A 19,946-nucleotide genomic window follows, 5' to 3' on the forward strand; every position below is an offset into this window, starting at 1 on the left:
AGGAAATAAAGGAATGATTGTATCATGACATTCAATGAGTGTGTGTGTGTGTGTGTGTGTGTGTGTGTGTGTGTGTGTGTGTGTGTGTGTGTGTGTGTGTGTGTGTGTGTGTATGAGTGTGTAGTGTTCCACAGTATTAAGTCTGTCATTACCTGCTGGCATAGAGGACTGTCAAAAGTTCTAGTTTCCTGAAATGTAAAGTACAAATGTTGAGTAAAATGATAAGACCTGGTGTGTTTTTCACAGGTGCACTATGGGAGGTCAGTGAATCCCTCCCTGTGTAAGCAGACACAGTGGAATGTGTGTTGTCTGTGCCGTGCTCGGATCTCTCTGCACTCCACTGTACTGCTGGAGTGATCACACTCTACGCCTCACTGTCGTAGCCCAGGATGGGAGCCAGCCATCTCTCCACCTCCTCCACACACATGTCTTTCCTCCTCGCGTAGTCCTCCACCTGAGGACAAGAGCAGAGAAAATGCAAGTTAAGCTTCATTTTGTGTCCCGAGTCCTCTCTGTAATAAATCCTCCATCAAAAGATTTGTTTCGAACTACAAGCAAAATCCTTTGCTGGGTTTCTATTAACCCTCAAATTTAAATTGCAAATATAAAATATGCCAGATGGAAACACGTCAATTTGATTAAAAAAAAAAAAAGTATTTATATTTATTGCAAAAAAGGTTTTAATGCTTACATGAGGTGGTATTTCAGGCTATTCGAAAAAGCCATATTTGGCAAAAGTGCAATGGAACACTTTTGTGTCTTTTCTAGGTCACATGATGGTATCGCTATGTGCTTGTCAGTAGGAACTGTTCTCCCTCATGATGCAGCATACAAGAGGTGTTATTGCATCGCATAACTCTTCAAAAGTTGAGCGGATCATCTACAAGTTTTGAATCCACAGTTCCTCTGTGAACCTGCTCCATAACACGCCTACCTGTCCTTGGATTGGAAATAATGACCGCTAGTGTGGTGGCTGCAATAGAAATAAAGCTGCTAATGTTTTGAACATCCATCGCCATTCTTCTTGGAATGTTATCACCAGAGGAGAAGTCGCAGAACATCACTCAGTAACATCATAGTGACATAATTGTGTTTTATCAACATTTTGAAAATATTGCTTGTATCGCTATATTTTCTCTTACCAGAAAACTAAGAGAAAATATAAGAGAAATTTAAGAGAATGTTGCTTTGGCCCATTGTATATCAGATATTGATACAATATTAAAGGAATATGTTGAATTTGTCAGGAAAACGATTTAAAACATGTCAAATTGTCTGCGGTTGAAATGTTTTCAAAATAAGAGTTTGAGTGGAGATGCATGTGTTTGGGAAGCACTGAGCATACCACCAGATAAATGAGACAAGAATTACACTGCACCAGCACTACGAGTTTGTAAACTGATGTTTTGATATAGTAATGTTGTTGTTTAACAGGTTCCCTGATAACTTCAATCTATGATGAATATTTGCCATTTTTGGATTTTCCATTCACTGTAGAAGCATGTGTGAAAAACAAAGTTTCCTTCATGAATTCAATTAAAAGCATGGCGATTATCAATACACAACTGTTCATTTAGTGGATGAGGTATTTCCTTAATGTTACATTAATACTATGATGTTGTCCTCCTGGCTTTTGTGGCATATTTAAAATCAGTCTGTGATTCTTTCCCAGAGTTCTCCAAACAAAGAGGGAGAGATCTATCCATATCTGTCCATATCCATTTGTGACACAGGCTGCAAACCTGTGTTCATCAAACTTACTCAGTGTTAGCCAAGAATTCACAAAACACCAACATTTATGTGATGTGATAGTATTTAGGAGTTCTGGGGCTTCAGGTATCTTTTTAACATGAACAACATTTTCTGTGGCTATCCATAGAAGATAAAGATGAGGATGTTAATCTGAACCTGCTCCTTGGTGATCTTCCCCACAGCGAAGTATGTGGCCTGAGGGTTGGAGAAGTAAAGTCCAGACACAGAGGCAGCGGGCGTCATGGCCAAGGACTCTGTCAGGCAAACACCTGCACACACAGACAAAACACGTGTGTACTTATTATGACATACGCATACAGCCAAGAAGACAAATCATCTATTGGTAACAGGCACACAAAATGTCAAAGTACACACATATTGCACAATGAGATCAAAGCAGGTGTGTCACTGTCATTTAAAATCTGAATATTTTATCACCCTCCACAGAAAAGGCTGAAAGCCTAAATTTCTTTCATTCTGTATTAGACTTGGCCTTTTGTAGTCTGATTTGATTAAAGCAATTTTAAATAGATTGCCTCTTTTGGTGCTGAATTTCCAAAAAAAATAATTAAGTGTCCATTAACGTAGCATAATCTGGTTACTGTCAAAAATGACATGACCTAATTTAATTCCACATATAATATCTGGACCCTGTGAGACTGATTTTGATCCTCCCATGGAAAAGGGGTTTGGATGCCAAAGTGTCACTGCTTCAAAACTGGCTCAGAATCTTTGTTGCATCTCTTTTTCTCTCCAATATTGCATCTCTCCACTGTCGCTTAAAAAAAACTCAATTAGATATTCAAATAGCCACCTCAAAAATATATCTATGTTCAAAGAAGAGCTTAAGTTTAGGTAAAAATGTTGCCATTTACTTTATGTCATCAAAAAGAGCAAACCCCACCTGCACAATGGTTTCATTTTCTTATTTTTCTTTTTCTTGTTTTGTACAATTGTCTGTAGGAATCGATAACAAAATTAAAAATATTTAAAAAGAAATCTTTGGTATTCTTATCATATGTATATACAATAATGATTATTGAGTAGTATGTATGTTAATATCGTCCAGGTCTTGACCATGTGATGACACAGTAGCTAGTTTGGGCGCAAAATCTGTCAGTAGGGCCCGTCATAGTATTGTGCACTGGGGTCCGTCGAAGCTACCTTACAACACTGTGTGTGTGTGTGTGTGTGTGTGTCTGTGTCTGTGTGTCTGTGTGTGTAGTTGAAAATTGAAAATGTCTAAAAGTAAATGCCTGTATGTTGGTGAAATTAAACAATAAAAGTCCAACAGTATCAGCGAAGATTTGCGTTCAGCAGCTGTCTGTGTGTATCACTGTGCTGCTGTCGGACCATCAGCTGTTTGATCAGTGATAATGAAACGCTGTGGAAGCACATACGACTCGGTTGTCAAACACTCAGCTGTATTCTAGAGCCAAAGTCGTTCTCTGCATTACATGATTGTTTAACACTTCTGTGGCCGCAGTGTTTTGGCATTACATTTTCCTCGGTGTCCTGAGAGCGTCAGACAGAGCCCAACAGAGCGTGAGACTCAGGCCAGATGCATGAGAGTTGGCAACCCAGGTGGGGAGAGGATTAACAGAATTTTTCAATAACCGACATAACCAACATGGGCAGGATTACAAAGGTAAGAGGTTCTTAATGTCGATTTCAACTGAGTTTCGATGAATTGCCCAGCCCTAACCTCAAAGCATTCTTGAGATATCTTGTTCACAAGAATGCCTGGCCGGCCAGACAATCAACAAACATAATGCCTCCGGCCTGGGCTGTCACCGGCGGAAAGGCATTAAAAGTCAAAATGAGATCATTATTATTTATATTGTGGCTGAAAATCAACACACCTACATGGAGAAGCAACCTTTCACTTTCCATCTGGACTACATTGGGATGTGGTCCAATAACACATCCTGAGCCCCCCACCTTCCTTCACCATGTATGTATATCAAATTAGACTGTCAGTGTTGTGATGATCGTTTAAGACAGTCTGATGAGTCTGGCAGCAGCTCGGCTGAGCCTGACAAGATGCAATGATCTGAGGAAAGCTGAACACACAGACTGACTGATAGAGATACAACGGCGAGCTGATATACAGTCTACTGTACACTCTGCCTTCAGATGGAGGCCGCTATCTGTCAGCCAAAAACGTCTCTCTGCTCGCTCAGCCAAGCAGACAAATTGACATTTTTACATCTGAAAGTACAGATTTTCAAGCACTCATATATATATATATATATATATACACATGCTGCAAGGTCAACATCGTCTCTGTGGTCACACATATCAATGTGGCGAGTCTGACTGTATCTCATGCCCATGTTTCTATACGTGCCTCTGGGTACCCGTCAAGTTGCACTTACATTTTACACCCATGTCTGTGAAAACACAGATGCTTCAAACACATCCTCCCCCAGCAGCACAGAGGATTTCTACAGTCAGATCAGTTTCAGGTTTAGTGTCACCAATTCAGTATCTGCCCAAATGTCTCCCCTTCTGTTCCTGAGTTATGACATTGAATAACGGCCAGAAAAGCGTTATGATGTCACCCTAATGGTGACATCAACTTTTGGATTTCAAACATTATCACTTCAGTATTTAATCCTATTAGACATTTGTGTAAATTCTATCATAATTTGCATTTTAATTCTTGAGTTATGGCCAAAAACATGTTTCATCACGCGTGTTAAAGTTCAAATGACAGAGCAGCAGCCGAAAGGGAAACTTTTTTCACTATGGGCTTTGCCTCACAAGCTGTATATAGGCTGCCCTATTTTATTGGTGAAGATTGTCGGGGCAATAAGTAACCTGAGGGAGCACCTGCAAACCCTGGTCAGGACTGAAAAGGGCACAGACGACTTCCAAGCAGGGGAAGCAGGATAAAATATAACATTATTACACCTAGCAGTGCCATTCTGTAAACAAAAGAATTCCATCTATAGTGCGACTAAAACTGAAACTAATGCCAGCCTTACACAAACCCCTTTTCAAGCTGTTTAACCAATGACACTCAACTTAAGGCCCGCAAGCCAAATCTGGCCCCAAACAGGGTACTGGGTGACCCCCCCAACCACTTTCTAATTCATGTAAAAAATAAAGTTATTCACATTGGGAATTATTTTTGTATTTTTAGTATAGATAAGGTGCCAGAGTGCATAAAACTGCATCAAGATAGAGCTTGCTGATTAAAAAAAGTAAAATCTTAGAAACTTCCTAAAATGCTAAAAGCATCCTTAAATCCTAGAAATGTCCTAAAATCCTGGAAATGTTCTAAAATCCCAAAAATGTCCTTAAATCTAACGAATGTCCTAAAATCCCATAAACATCCTAAAATCCTAGAGAAGTCCTATAGGACATCTGTTAGGTCTCCATCTATCAAATGAGGTAACACGAAGTGAAACTGTTGGTGCTCTCACCAATCTTCTCCTGGATCCCAGCCTGGCTCCACATGATGGTCTTCTCCGTGTGGTCAGGCTGGCTGGGGTAGCCAGCTGCAGGTCTGATGCCCTTGTATCGAATTCTGTGGAGATCTGAGGCCTGCAGAGTCTCGTCACTGCTGTAGCCCCACAGTTCCTTGCGCACTCGAGAATGGAGCTCCTCAGCAAAGGCCTGAAGGACAGACGGGAGAAACACCGCAGCACCAGCAGTCAGCGTGTCATCCTGCACCAGTGATGCAAAACCAGTAGTGATAGAGCAGTGGTGTGTTAGCAAGCTGTCCATACTGTACCTCAGCCAGTCGGTCAGCCAGGGCTTTGACCATGATGCTGTTGTAGTCGTCTCCCTTTGACTGGAACTGCTGACTCAGCTCCTCAGCTCCAAACACCCCCACAGCAAACACACCGATGTAGTCTGCAACACCGCTGTCCACCGGCGCCACAAAGTCTGACAGACACAGGTAGGGCTCTGAACTGGAGCTGTCCTTCTCCACCTGCATGCAGACAGACAGACAGACAGACAGACAGACACACACACACACACACACACACACACACACACACACACACACACACACACACACACACACACACAGGAATTGAAAATGCACTACAATCCATTTCTGACTCTAACTCTTAAGTCACATTCAGAATCTGAATAATAGCATATTATTAAAATCTAAAGGACTACATCTGGCAAAAATCTAGGCACCAAACATCATCTGGCTGTTGCCTCCTCAGAGTAAAGCAGAACTTCTCAATTTTATAGACTGTTAAACAACAAAAAGGGTTCTCAAAATGCCAAGGGTAGTTACACAGGAATGTCATATTTGAGTTAAAACTGCATTCGTTTGTCTCTGTTTATTATCTTTTCAGAAATACCCCTTGTGTCTGTGATGACTGTCAAAAAACACGACCACAACAGAGGCACCCGGTGGATCAGTGGTTAGAGCAGGTGCCCCATGTACAGAGGCTGTGTCCTTGCCCTTTGCTGCATGTTGCCCTCTCTTGCTTTCTCTCCCCATCTCATATTAAGCTCTCCTATCAATTAAAGGCATAAAAGCCCAAATAATAATTTAAAAAAATAAATAAATATAACCACAACAAAAGACAGAGATGCATCCATTGTGAATTTTGGGCTGATGCCAATGTTTTGGTGGTTGTTGTTTATTTTGTTTTTGTTGTTATTATCCCATTTTTTTGCCAGGGAAACAAAGAAATCTTCATTATAAAGTAACCTCAACTTTGAAAATCATTAACACTACCTTTGAAACAAATTAAATCAAAATGATTTATGAAATAACCTTTTATATGACCTTCCACATGAAAAACATATATTTAACCTTTAGGGCCCGCTTTAACAGTACACCCACTTATATCGCTCTGTGTACAAAAAGATTATCACAGCCTCATTTTTTTGTGTGCAGTGTCAATTACTGCTCAGAAAACTCTTCACAGACACATTTCAAAATCAGGCTATAAAAATGATGAGCTGATTTTTTAACCAACATCAGTCCTAATCATAAATATCAAATATTAATTTTGATATTTCAATAACTAATTTTTGTTTTTAGAATTTCATCCCTTTAAATGCCATTTTTTATTATGTTTTTTGATGAAAAAAAAACATACAAAAAAACACAAAAATGTAATAATTTTCAATATACTTTTTGATGATGACAGTCTGGGATATGTCAATGATTAGCAGCAACATTAATTGTGACAGTGCACCTAGTGGAAATAGCATTTATTTTCTCCATATGCTAAATATGGTAAAAATGACATCATCAGGTAGAAAACAGTGCAAATGACATATTCATACGTAAAAGCCCAGAATGACACCCAGAAATAATACAATGTATGTTTTTATGCTTTGATGGCTGTGGGACCAAAAATGTCAGGTTGAATGGGTTTCAATGGAGCATTTTTTGTTACTTACAGTCTGAATGTAACTATTTAGTTTCCACAGTGTATTTTAGACTTATTGTTGGAGCTGAGCTGGAAATTCTACAAGTAAGACTAAACAACAGTCTTTTTATGCCAGATGCACGAACACAGCAAAAATGATAAAAAAAATGAAGAATAAAAAGCTGATGTCAATAAAGACATGCTGGCAATAGCCCCATAGGGTTAAAAGTAAGAATTATTATTAATCCTAAAGCACTTTTTCTTTTTGTTGCTGGTGAGGTTATTTTCTTGTACTTTTTACTAATTTCTTGCAGATTTTTACGTCATTCCTTCTTATGTTGCTTATTGCCTTCTTCCCATGTTTTTAAAATAAATCAAGTTTAGGTTTCAAAAGGTTAAAGCAATAAAATGAAATATACTGCTGCTGTTTATGAAGCTTACCTGTTGTCTCAAGCCATGGAACGTGGCGATAGGCGTGGTATCTTTGTGTACAGTGACGTCATTTTTGTACACAATGATGTCATCACCATTACTCTGAGCACGCCAGAACCCCACCAGGCCCCGCCCCTCCAGACTCCCGCTGTCAATCATCTGGTGGAGCAGTAACTGGGCATCATCAAAGACTCGCCGAGCCTCCGGACCTGCAGGAGGTAAATGTTACTGTTGGGTCAGACATGGTTTCCCCTGATTACGTGGCAGGATGTCATTTCACTGATTCACTGCTGGTTGCCTGATGAAGGTCTCGCAATGAAATGTCACATTAAAATTAAAATAAAAATTATTTGCAAGTTAGACAGTGTGCAGAAGTTTTTCGGAAGAAGTTCTGCACTGCTTGTCACCTGTTTGGAAGTGGTGTGCAAAAAATAAATCAATAAAAGTGACAAGAAAATGACTGGAAAAATAGCTGTGGGGAGATTATCAGATATAATCCAAAAGAAAGAAAAGAAAAGAAAAGAAAAACTATATTTATAATTCATACAGAAACTTTCTTTTCTCTCTTTCTCAGGGTCATTTTTTTGTCTCTCTCATTTTTACAAAAACTTTTTCTGTGTATTTTTAGGACATTTTATTCTATATTTTTCTTGTCAAGTTGTTCATTGCTTTTTTTCCCATGTGTTGAAAGAAGAAAACACGCAACTTTGCTCAGGTTTTTAAGGAATTAACCTTAACAACTTGATTATTTTTGTTACAACAAATGAGAAAGAAAAATCTTAAACTACAGTACTGAATAATCTTCCAAAGTAAGTAAAACTTTTCTTCTTGCTTATTTAAATTAACAAAAGTGAGCTAGACATGTGTTTGTGGGAAGATTTATAATGACCCCTGACAGAGGCTGAACTCGTACCAACAGTCTTGTCGTTGAAGATCTTGGGATAACCTCTGTTGGGGTATTTTCCTCTCAGCTGCCACACATCGAAGAAAGGTTTCCAGTCGATGAAGTCCAGCAGACTGTTGAGGTCGTACCTGTCAAACACACGGGTGCCCAGGAACTGAGGACACACTGAAACACAAAGAAAGAGCATGCTTGGTTTTTAACACAGAATGTCCTCGAACGTACGTATTCCAACACCTAAGTGAAGCTATATGACATGAGTACTCTTGACAGGGTAGAGATTTCCTTCAAGGACTTTGGAAGTGATGCTAACTTACCTGGCGCTGGCTGGGAGAGCCAGTCTATACGCAAAGCTTTCTCTCTGGCCTGAGAAAGAGACAGATACCGACGATCCTGAGACAACAAGAAGACAGAAGATGAAGAGGAAGGATATTATTTTAAGTAAACTCCATATGATTAACAATAAAATAATGATTTAAAAAATTGCTTTGACTCTTTAAACATCCCATGACCTCATACTTATGTTTGTTTTGTTTTTTTATCTGTTTTGGTTTCCTGCTCATTGTTCCTATAATGTAAAAAAAAATATTCATAACTAAAAAAAAATTAAAAATAAACTTTTGTGTTAGTTTAGTAGTCTATCTTGTCTTGTCTTAATTGATTTTTCATGTTTCCGTGTATGCACTATGTGCTGTGCACATACATGTATGCATGGATGTGTGTACAAACTGCATAACAACATTAATGTCATCAAATGAAGAGCCATACAGGGTAGGGGTGGGGGTGTGGGTGGGCGGGGTCGGTGGGTTTGATGCTGTACAATTTCTTGTTATCTCTTTTTCAACTCTGATAATTTCTCATCCATTTGTGAGTCTATACACATATGTTTGTACCATTAGAACATATCCCTTTATTTAGTGAGGGGAGGGAGTGACAGTAGATGAGTCTGGAGACAGTTAGAGCATTAATGCATTGCTTTTTCCAGGTCTGAGTGAAAGATTACTGATTAGATTTTGGTTCTAGGTGTGCAGGAGGCAGGACTGGACAACTCCATAGATATGCGGTTGGAAGGTTAGGTCAGAATGGAACATAACTTCCAGATTTCTGGCGGATTATCCGACAGGGGATGGAGGGCATTCACACTGGGGCTGATTTTGAGTTATTGAGTTGAAGAAAATTAAAATGCATGTGCAAACACACCTCCACCCAGATAAGAAGAATATCAGAGGAAAGAAAAACAAACAGTTATATTTGATTCAAACGAGAATGACAGGAAAAGCAGCTGTGGTCAGAAGTTTACATTCATCTGACTGGAAGATTTACAGTTTGTCATTGCAGTTTGAAAACTTGAGTTATTTCTGAAGCTCTTTTTCTGGGATAAGATGTTGGTTAATGTTCTTCTGTGTTACAAAACTAATTTCAGCAACTTGGTAAGAATTGTTGCACAAATTTCGAGAAATAAGAAGATTTAGAGATTTTTTTTTTTTTTTAAACTAGGGGAAAAACTTCTAGAGAAAAAGAAAAAAGCTATGGGGGAAAAAAGTATAATTATCCTAATTACATATTTAAAATCACGTTACAGAACTATTGGAATTTTTAAGCGCCTTTTCCAGATCATATCATTGTTTGTTTTGAGTTTTACTTTCTCCTTTTTTGTCTCCTAATTTTCAGGTCATTTTCTTATACTTTTTACTAATTTCTGAGTAGTTATTATGTCTTTTTGTCTTTTATGTGTTTTGATGTCAAGCGCTTGGTTCATTTAATTTATTTCTTGTAAAGCATGTTGAGCTGTATTTCTTGTATGAAAGGTGAAATAAAGTTTATTATTATTATTATCAATTTTTGGGTAATTCTTTCGTTGCTCATTTGGCCCCGCGTGTGAATGTCAATCATACGCATTCTCATTGCATTAAAAAAAACGGGTTAGCAGGTTTTTTGTGCAGTGGGAAGGAGGTTCTTGCTTCATTACTCTACTCTATACATTAACGGCGCCCTCCTCGGCTAAGCTGTAACATTTGCTAGCTCAGTTGTGCTAGGTGAGCTAGCTGTAGATGCACTCTTCCGTCTGTGCAGTGAAACATATTTTGGCCTTTCATAGGATTTGCTGATACTAAGAACACAAGACTTTAAGTAGGTTGACGGGTATCTTCAAAAGATTCTATGACCTTATCAAGTTGTTTCTTTTTCATGCAGTATGCATCACACTTCATTTTCAAGTTGTGTGCAAAATGACATTAAATTTGAGAAATAGTTCACTTTGTTAACAAACTACCAAAAATGAGCTTGACTGAAACTGCAGGAGAGAGATTAGAAGTTAACAGATGATTTCTTTCCCTCCTGCAGCTGTGTGCAGGGGCTCAGGTGCACTTTCATTGTTTGGAGGCTGCCAACTCTGACGGCCAGTTTGCAGAGGACATGCAACCCTGGTCTCAAAGACAGTTGTCTATGTGGGTCATAAGAGTTGGGACCTAGAAGTGTAAAACATCCTGTACCTTATTGGGTGTCACTGTCATCTATTCTTACCTTCAGGGAGTCATAGTGCTCCTGCCTGATCTCCTCATACTCCTCTTTCAGATCCTCAAAGTACTCCTCCTTCGCTGTCTCATCCAGGAGCTGCGAGCACTGACAGATGGGAAAAAGAAGCAAAAGAAAACACACTTATCCAACTGGAGGAACTCAAACATCTTTCACATATGTGGCCACAGCAACTGATATCAACTCGCATCACATGTAATGAGAGATTGCTGCTAGATTGTTAGCTGAATTCCTGAAAAACAGATTTTATTGAATTGAGGTTTAATGTTAGACTGTTCCAAAGCATTTTAGACATATCCTACTATTTTCTAATGACCTGCTGGACTTACTCAAAGAAGAAAATCCGGCACTGCCCCATGGTTGTCTACCTATTTGTATATCTACATCCAGGTGCAGATGAAAAGTTTAGTAGGAGAGTGTGGAAATTTTACTCGAAATAAATGTCTGTTAATGAAGTATTTCACAAACATAAAGAGAGTCCTCATGTAAAACTAGCCTGTCTCTGCAGTAGAAAGAGGACATTTTTTTAGATATTGGTGCAACATAACCAGAGAACACAAAGACAAAGGGTGCTTGTGCTCAAGAGGTAGAACACCTACAACTACCAGAATGCAGGACGCCAAAACAGTCTACTAAACGCTCCTGCTGGTGGTTAACATCACTCAAGACTGGTATGTTTGAAACAATGGCAGCTGCCGATAGCGTTTTACAGTTAAACGCTAAGCTAAAACATGTTTCTGAAAATATTTGAGGTGAGAAATATGTAACTCAGTTACAGAACCTTGGTTAATATTTGATCAGCACTGCTTAATTTTACCTCTTGATCTGAATTGTGTCAGTCTGCCTTTTTAACTGTGCAGGAGGCAGGATCGCACCAACTTTCTGTTCGCAAACTCTCACTATTACAGCTAAACAGGGCGTTAAAATCTGTTTCTGAAAACATTTTAGGAGAGCACTGTCCAGGTTTACTGTTTGATCATATTGCGGGTTTGAGAGACAGAGAGAGCGGGGCGTGTGTGTCTCTTTATCGGCTGCACACACTTTGCGTCCACAGCAGCAGCATGGGTGGCAGGTGATATGAAAACTTGGAAGTACAGCCTGATGTTCAAGCAACAGCCCCAAGGGCCAGGAAGACGTAAGTCATTTGGCATTTTGCTGGTGGGGAAGGAGGGATATCCAGGCACTGGTTTGATGGAGGAACGTTTACCACAGTTCATCTCCACATACTAACCACATTGTTTTGATTCAAAGATGGTTAAAAATCAGAAAAGTACCTTTTTTTTTACTATCCCTAAATGAGGTAACACAATGATAAGTGAGCCTTTGGTCCACTGATCAAAGTACTGCAATATTTATATATTAACAGTATTATGAATATGGAGTCTAGAGCCACATTTGTGGAAAAATGCTGTAGTAAGTTACCGCTACTGCAAACCCAACATTCCCTGCTGCTACGGCTTCATATTAGAAGCATTTGACAGCTGACGCATGACTTGACCTTTATATTGAAGGGATCACAGGATATGCTATTTGTTTCTCACTTCAGACTGTAAACCTGCAAAGTAGTGGGGTAACCACCTCAGCTTATATTACTGTCTGACCTCTTTACTTAAACAACACTGGTTTGTTTTGCTGCCCTCAAAGCTCTGAGACCTAACCTGTTAGACCACATCTGCCCTTACCACCAGTTATTACAGGTGTCACAAAATCAACCAGGACTGAAATCTTCAAGGCTGCTATTTTAAGTGATTTCTAAATGAGAATCATCATATATGTACCAGATCTATTTCTCTACACACTTCAGCAACGTCTGCTTTCTAATCTACCTCCATTTAAATCCATTTGTTCAAAAACACAAGCAAACATTCTTTTACTTTGTCTCAGTCGTATATTTGTGTGACCTGTTGCAAAACCAATACCTATTTCTATCGAAGTAATGTTAAGGGGCTCCCTATAGGCCAGAGGGTAGGACTGAAAAATGCCAGTTATAGTGTAGGCCAAAAAACAGTTCCAGTGTCTTACCACCACCACACTCCTGGATGCGTCCAGAACGTGGACAACAGGACAGCTGTAGCGAGGGGCGATCTTCACTGCTGTGTGTGTCCTATCAAACACAAAAGACACAAATTACTGAAAATATTGACATTTTATGGGGAGCAGTAGTTATCATACTTACAATAACTGATTACTTTTCAAGAAATGTATCCACTACACTGTATGTATAGAGGAAATGACTTTGTGTCATGTTTTTGAAAATAAACGAAACAGGGTTCCCACGCATTTTTAGGGACAAAATTTCAAAACTTTTCCATGACTTCGATATGATTTAACATGCATCTTACGATACATGGTTGGCGATATGATACAAGAACTATATGGGCTCTTTGTGTTATGATATGATATGATGCAATGACTAGAAATCGATGTAGTAACTTATTTTTGCCAAAAATAGATGAAAATTTTTACACATACACATGCCCAGAACTTCTGAGAATGGGAGAATGAACCGGAGTACTGTTTGCAATATTTACCATTATAAGTACAATAAATAATCAAAATGAATTTGTCGTTACAAGGCATGATGTGAAAGATTCAAGGAAGATTATTGTAACAATTTCACTACACAAAACAAAATTCCATGACTTTTCCAAAACTTTCAATGATTTTACTGATTCCATGACTTTTCCTTGCCTGGAAAATGTGTTTTCCATGACTTTTCCAGATTTTCCATGACCATGGGAACCCTGCATTAAAGCACCACTAGGCATCCTGTTCGGAACTTAGACAGCCTTCTCAGAATCATTGGACTTACAGTTTAACCAGGGGTGATTTGGTCAAGTCATTTTTCTCACAGTGCTTTTGTTGTATCATATACAGTATATTCCATTTATTGGTCTCCATAGTTTTCTTGTCCAAACACAAAATCAAATGTAACAACAATATGCTGCAGCATTTAAGTCCAACACTACAATGACACTGGTTTGACTAATGAGGTTAATAAGCTGAGTACACCTGTTAGCTATCATATACAAATGGTTTTAGATTACTGAGGTCTATTTCTGACTTGTCTCAGGTTTGTGTGTGTGTGTGATTGTGTGTGTGTGTGTGTGTGTGTGTGTGTGTTACTTTGATGTGGTGGCTCCTCCAATCAGCAGAGGTGTTGTCATTCCCAGTCTCTCCATCTCTTTGGCGACATAGATCATCTCATCCAGAGAGGGGGTGATGAGACCAGACAAACCAATGATATCTGTAAAAGCAAATGCATTATGAAAAAATAACAACTATACTATTATGAAAGAATACCAACTAATACAGCCACAATAATTTTTAAAAATGACCAGAATTTGGGCGAATGGCCATGGGTTAGGTGTATAAGTAATATAAATGTTATTTTCTACATTAATCTAGAAAATCATTCTGCACATTATGATTAAATTTCTGATCATGCTTTCCATGTAAGAATATCAAAAAATGTCATATAAAGTGCTACATTACAAAGCACAAACCCGAAAATCAACTTCAGGTTCCTTGATAGGATGCTAATTTTGGTAAATACTTTTTTATACAATAAAGTTTTGTAAAAAATTAAAACTGCCAATTCCAATGCCAATGTCATCAATGAACAATTAAAAGAGTTGTATTTGACATTCAGAACATATCTATGATTTGAGGTCTGAGTAAGGATTGTCTACACCTGCTTTTAACATGCAGGTGGTTGGGCCAGCAGCTAGCAGCTAATGGTGGTAACAGCTTGAATGCAGCTAGCTGCTAACAGAGCTTGCAGCTAACAAAGCTAATAGCATGAACAGTGCTAACAAGTTCAACAGTGCTGACAGAGATAATGGTATTCATGTGGGAGGGAACCAGAGGGTAGGCTCTACACTTCCGTGATCGTGCCATCCTACAACTGTGGGTCAGGACGTCACGATCAGTGATGACTGGGTAGTGACTCACATGCACTAATGGTGCTTTTTCACCAGCAGGTCAGTTCGGTTTAGTTCTGTTCTTCTTGTTATTGCATTGCCATTCTGAAAAGTTGCGGATGGTTTGGAACCGTCCCCATTTCTGGTCCCCTCGCTGCTTGGGATACCAAGCACACTGATCTGGTTATAAAAGGTGGAGCTAGAAACACTGCAGTATGTTGATTGGTCGGTAGAGAATCAATACTGTGTACTTAGAGCTGAGCTGTGGCTGCTTTAACCACCATTCATATTGTCACAAGTTTTTCATACATAAGTAAACTCTAACTATAAAATGAAAGGATGTTTGCAGCCTCTAACAGCAGCTGGAGACTGAGAAAAAAATAATTTCATTCACTGGGCCAACTGCCCGCAACTTTAAGGTTTACATGTAATGTTACTCAATGCACGAGCTGATGACATGAATTCGTCATTACAATTTAATTTTCAATCTGACAACTTTCACATTTCCATCTGTTTTTATCCCATCTTGTCTCTCTTGGATGACATACACTTTTAGTAATGAGTGGATCAGTCAGAGTGTTGTTCCAGAGCACTACGGCAGCACCAAACTCCTGCTCTTGCCTGACAGGCACAAACACGCTAGCCATATACATCCCATGGAGACTCTCATTACAGCCTGCTCTTTTTTGTTCTGAAAATGTGGCCATGCAGACCTGTTCTGTAGACAATAAATGGGGTGCAGACTTCACTCTGTATCACTGGCTAACAAGGAAATACAGTGAGTGCTGCTGGACAGAGCAGTGAGTGACAACAACCCCAACCACGTGTAACAGTACTGTCTGCAGTGAAAACGCTAAACAGATGGTATCTGTGCATATGTGTTACTTTTGGTTCCAAACAGAGCATGTGAGTGGAGCAGGAGCGGGAATGAGCAGGGTGTGCGAGCTGGAGGATTTTGGCTGGACCACGGAGCGCCTTTTATAAAAAGCTGGAGCATCACCTTATCTCTCGCTCTATCCCGCTCCAAATTCACTCCATGCAGCAAGGCCATCTAACACAACAAAAAACAGAGAAGCTCAGATACAGAGAAGCTCAGTTTACAACACACACAGAGGGAGCGTGCCTTCACTCTCTGTTTAAGACTCCATTACTGCTCTATATCTTTATATAGCAAATTGTGGCTTGTTGCTATATGAATGCTATTTATATGGTATAGAGCTGCTTTAACCTCAAATAAATAATGCTTTATATATTTTGTTTGTTATTCTGTTTTGTCAAAAATCTGTTAAAGGGCTCTGCCTTCTGTGTTTTTAATTGATGATCAGTTCTAGAATTTTTTTAGGAAAAGGATCTGTTGATAAAAAACAGCTCCAAGATTTTTGACCCAACATGCAGGGGAGTTTTTCCAAAAGTGTTCTTCTCATAAACAACATACAACTCCAATAAAAAAGGCAAGTTAATCACTCGCTCCAGCTTGTACTGTAAAGCTTCAGTGCTTGGCGGCACAGTAATATCTAGAGTCAACTCAGATATGTATCATAACATTTTGACCACCCTAAAGCTTCTTTGAGGTTAGACAAAATAGGATTTTGAAAAGGGAAGGGGAATTGATGGACTTGGGTGTATTTGCATTGTACATGGTACCTGCTTTCTGTTTCACGGCCTCTCTAAGGATCTGATCACAGGGAACCATCACACCCATGTCAATCACTCTGAAAGACAGGAAACATCCGAAATTAAGTGAAAAAGCACTCACACAAGTTTTGCTCTTTTCATTTCTTTAAAATGCATTAAGCATTCAGTTCAAGCAATATCATATCTTCATGAGATTACTTTCACAAATACTAAAATCTAAACTTCTGCTTTTGCCTCTACATATTTAATTGTACACTGTCAAAAATCAAAGTCTTACAAAGTCTACTTTCTGACTGCTTGTTTCAAATGTTAGTAACAAATTATCAGCTATTTACAACACATTGTCACTGACACACTGTGAATATTCTGGGAAGGAGTGGAAGGAAAAGAGCATGATGCCCAGTACAGAATTGAAGATTTAACAGTATATTGTCAGCATTAAACCAGTTTTACCTGAAGTTGTTGCAACCCAGCACCACACCTACGATATTCTTGCCAATATCATGGACGTCTCCCTTCACCGTTGCCAGAACTATGGTGCCCTGATAGGGATCCTGCAGAACATGCATTTCATATGATAATGTGGGATGGGCATATTTAGCTGTGAGAAGGGATATTCATTGGTTTCATTGTAAGTCACATCTATGTTTTATGATTGCTGACATAGTGCATCATTATGCATGTTTAGTGTGTAGTCATAAAACATTATGAATGCATTATAATTCACTATGAACGCCCTTAAAATGCATTATAGATGTAGTCTTCCTAGAAAGTGTTAACAGTGTTATCTCTCAACGACTTCAGTTCCGTCTCTGCTCTTGTTTAAGGCCACCTGATTCCTTTAACAATAACAGTAATTTTGGCTTGCTAAATGCGGAAGCTGCCTCAGTCAGTTAGGTGTTTTTGTGTTATTGTGTGACTTCGGTGAATCCAAAACTAACCATTTTAAATACAAAAGTCACACAATATCACAAACTAAATGACTGATCCTGTGTTCAGTGATGTTAAATCGGAGAGCAATAAAACGGCTTAATTTCCCAGCTGTAAATTGCTTTCTGATGTTAAGGTAAAGCAGTGATAATATTCTAAATTTGGCCGATACAGATTTGGGTTGGAATTTTTAGGAGGCTTTTAGTTGCTGATCCCCTCCACAATCGTACATTATTTGGATTTCATACCGGTGGCTGCTCTTCCAAACTGGGGCTTTCACTTTGAACATTTGATGTTGGATCACAGGATTTCTCATAGTAATTGCATGTTATAACAGAGATATGTTACATTGAACTAATATTGTAAAAACATATAGGACTCCTGTGAAATGAATTTAGATCTTTGCAGGAATACTGTGGTCAAAATGAGACTTGCATAAAAATGCATCCCTAATTAGTTGAGACTGACCACGTCATCGGTTGAGCCAGACAATGCCATCATCTCCTCCCTCTCCTTCTCCATGAAAGGAATCAGATAGCCTACCGCCTTCTTCATAACACGAGCCGACTTGATCACCTGCAAACACACAAGGACTTAAAGTTTTAAACTGGTTCAAACTGGTGAAAAACAGTGTCATACAATATAAACAGACTACATAAATATATATTGTATTTGTCTTAAAATTGATGGCATCTAAATGTGCACTTTGCTGATTGACAGATTGTATAGGATTTAAGCTTAATGTCTGGTAGGACTTTCCTGGCACTGCGAGCAAGCTTCAGCATGAACAACAATACCCCAATCTACACTGACTGATAAAATGAAAACACCATAACAACACATGCTGAGCACCACAGGTCAACACACTGTGGGCCCAAGTGGCCTGAATCTGATCCCCCCCAGGGTCTGATTGTTTGATGACAGCATGAACAGCTTAAATCACATGAAATCTGATCTTTTCAAATCAAATTTGGGCCACTTTTATATGTGGTTCAAAATCAGACCACAGATTGGATTTTTTCAAATGCAAGTCAATCTGAACAGCCATGCTACCTATACCAGGATTCAATGCAACTTTTACATCACTCTAGATTGAAAACTGTCTGTAAAATGGAAAAAACTCTGTCTGCATCCATTCTTCTCCTCAATTTGTTGCCCAATCAATCTGAAATTGCGCATGGCCATTAAGAATTGCCATAGACTTACGAAGGCCTTTGTCTCATTCATCCACTGCCTGGGCCAGATTTGTATAAAAATACTTAATAAATTGAGGCGGCCCCTAGATTGACCTCTGCTAGCGTGTGCGCCTCATATGCCGAGGCTTCTGCAGGAGCCTGGGATCGATTCCAGCCTGTGGTCCTTCGCTGCGTGTCATTCCCCCTCTCTCCCACATTTCCAGTCATTCTACAGCTGCCCAAGCAATAAAGGGAAAAAATCCCCCAAAAAATAATCTTTAAAAAAACAAACTTAATAAATAACGTAGATTTGCTTGTTCATGATTCTGCCTGTGGAATCAATGAGTAAAAAGACTGACAGCGCCACTGCAACCCACATTGTTGTTGAAGTTGGAATTGCAGCTTGAATGACAGAAATAAAGCAAAAAGTTTGTTCACTCTTTCAGATCGTTAAAATTCAATCTGAAACTGCACAATTCCCACAGACAGAATCTGACGAAACCCTATGTGTCATTCAGCTACTGCCCGTCCCCATTTTGTGACGTTTTGGTGTTCTTCTGGGCATGCGAGTCACATCAGGGTCATCACCAGTTCACATTGGAATCTGATAATAGTCACATTTTAAACAATAATGTGAACAGTTACATTAAAAAATCAGATCTAGAAAAAAATCTGAATTGAGAACTTAAAGCTGTAGTGTGTGCATAGTTAAAGAGAATGGATCCAAAGTGAGATGCCAGCCTACCTGTGGAAGGAACATCTTCCCAGCTCCAAAAAGATCTCCCACCACCTTCATGCCGTTCATCAGGGGGCCTTCGATGATGTGAAGGGGTCGAGGGTAGAGGTCAACTTGAGCCTGACACTCCTCCACATCCTCGACCACATATTTGTCTATTCCCTGACAGCAACAGCACAGGATTTCAGCATCATGGCAGAAAAAAGGAGTAAAGGTGTGAATGTAACAATTACAGAAACTCTGGGATATGCAATACCTAGGTACCAATACTTATGTACCACGGAGATATAAATGACTGTGTCAAGTATAATGATAAATATTTGACCAAGATATAATGTCATCAATAATATCGATTATTGTGTGCGTAATTATCAATATAATGTAATCACAATCAAGAAAATAATAAGACTGAACCCCCCACTATTGAAAATTGGTTTTCAATTCAATTCAAAACACTTTATTCGTGCCAGCGGGGCAATTTGTAGGACACGCAGAGTAGTATGATAAAAAATCATACATAACGAGAATGACATAAAGACAACAATGACGTAGAAAGTTGTTTTTTTTTTA

At 39.0% G+C, this 19,946-nt stretch overlaps 1 protein-coding gene across 1 annotated transcript in view; it reads right to left on the bottom strand.

Annotated features, from left to right (window-relative positions):
- Positions 1 to 230: 230 nt before the first annotated feature.
- The window catches only part of mtr (5-methyltetrahydrofolate-homocysteine methyltransferase), a 38,239-nt gene continuing 18,523 nt past the window's right edge, over positions 231 to 19,946 (bottom strand). The window contains exons 17-30 of the mRNA XM_042508310.1: positions 19,386 to 19,538; positions 17,934 to 18,041; positions 16,989 to 17,089; positions 16,545 to 16,612; positions 14,104 to 14,224; positions 13,000 to 13,081; positions 10,966 to 11,064; positions 8,760 to 8,835; positions 8,455 to 8,610; positions 7,551 to 7,750; positions 5,495 to 5,695; positions 5,184 to 5,376; positions 1,909 to 2,021; positions 231 to 454 (exon numbers count right to left, since the gene is read on the bottom strand). Coding sequence (XP_042364244.1) covers positions 365 to 454; positions 1,909 to 2,021; positions 5,184 to 5,376; positions 5,495 to 5,695; positions 7,551 to 7,750; positions 8,455 to 8,610; positions 8,760 to 8,835; positions 10,966 to 11,064; positions 13,000 to 13,081; positions 14,104 to 14,224; positions 16,545 to 16,612; positions 16,989 to 17,089; positions 17,934 to 18,041; positions 19,386 to 19,538 — 1,761 coding nt within the window. The 3' untranslated portion in view covers positions 231 to 364. The remainder of the gene's footprint in view (positions 455 to 1,908; positions 2,022 to 5,183; positions 5,377 to 5,494; positions 5,696 to 7,550; positions 7,751 to 8,454; positions 8,611 to 8,759; positions 8,836 to 10,965; positions 11,065 to 12,999; positions 13,082 to 14,103; positions 14,225 to 16,544; positions 16,613 to 16,988; positions 17,090 to 17,933; positions 18,042 to 19,385; positions 19,539 to 19,946) is intronic.

Source organism: Plectropomus leopardus, chromosome 19, assembly GCF_008729295.1.
Source record: "Plectropomus leopardus isolate mb chromosome 19, YSFRI_Pleo_2.0, whole genome shotgun sequence".
NCBI classification, from domain to species: domain Eukaryota; kingdom Metazoa; phylum Chordata; class Actinopteri; order Perciformes; family Serranidae; genus Plectropomus; species Plectropomus leopardus.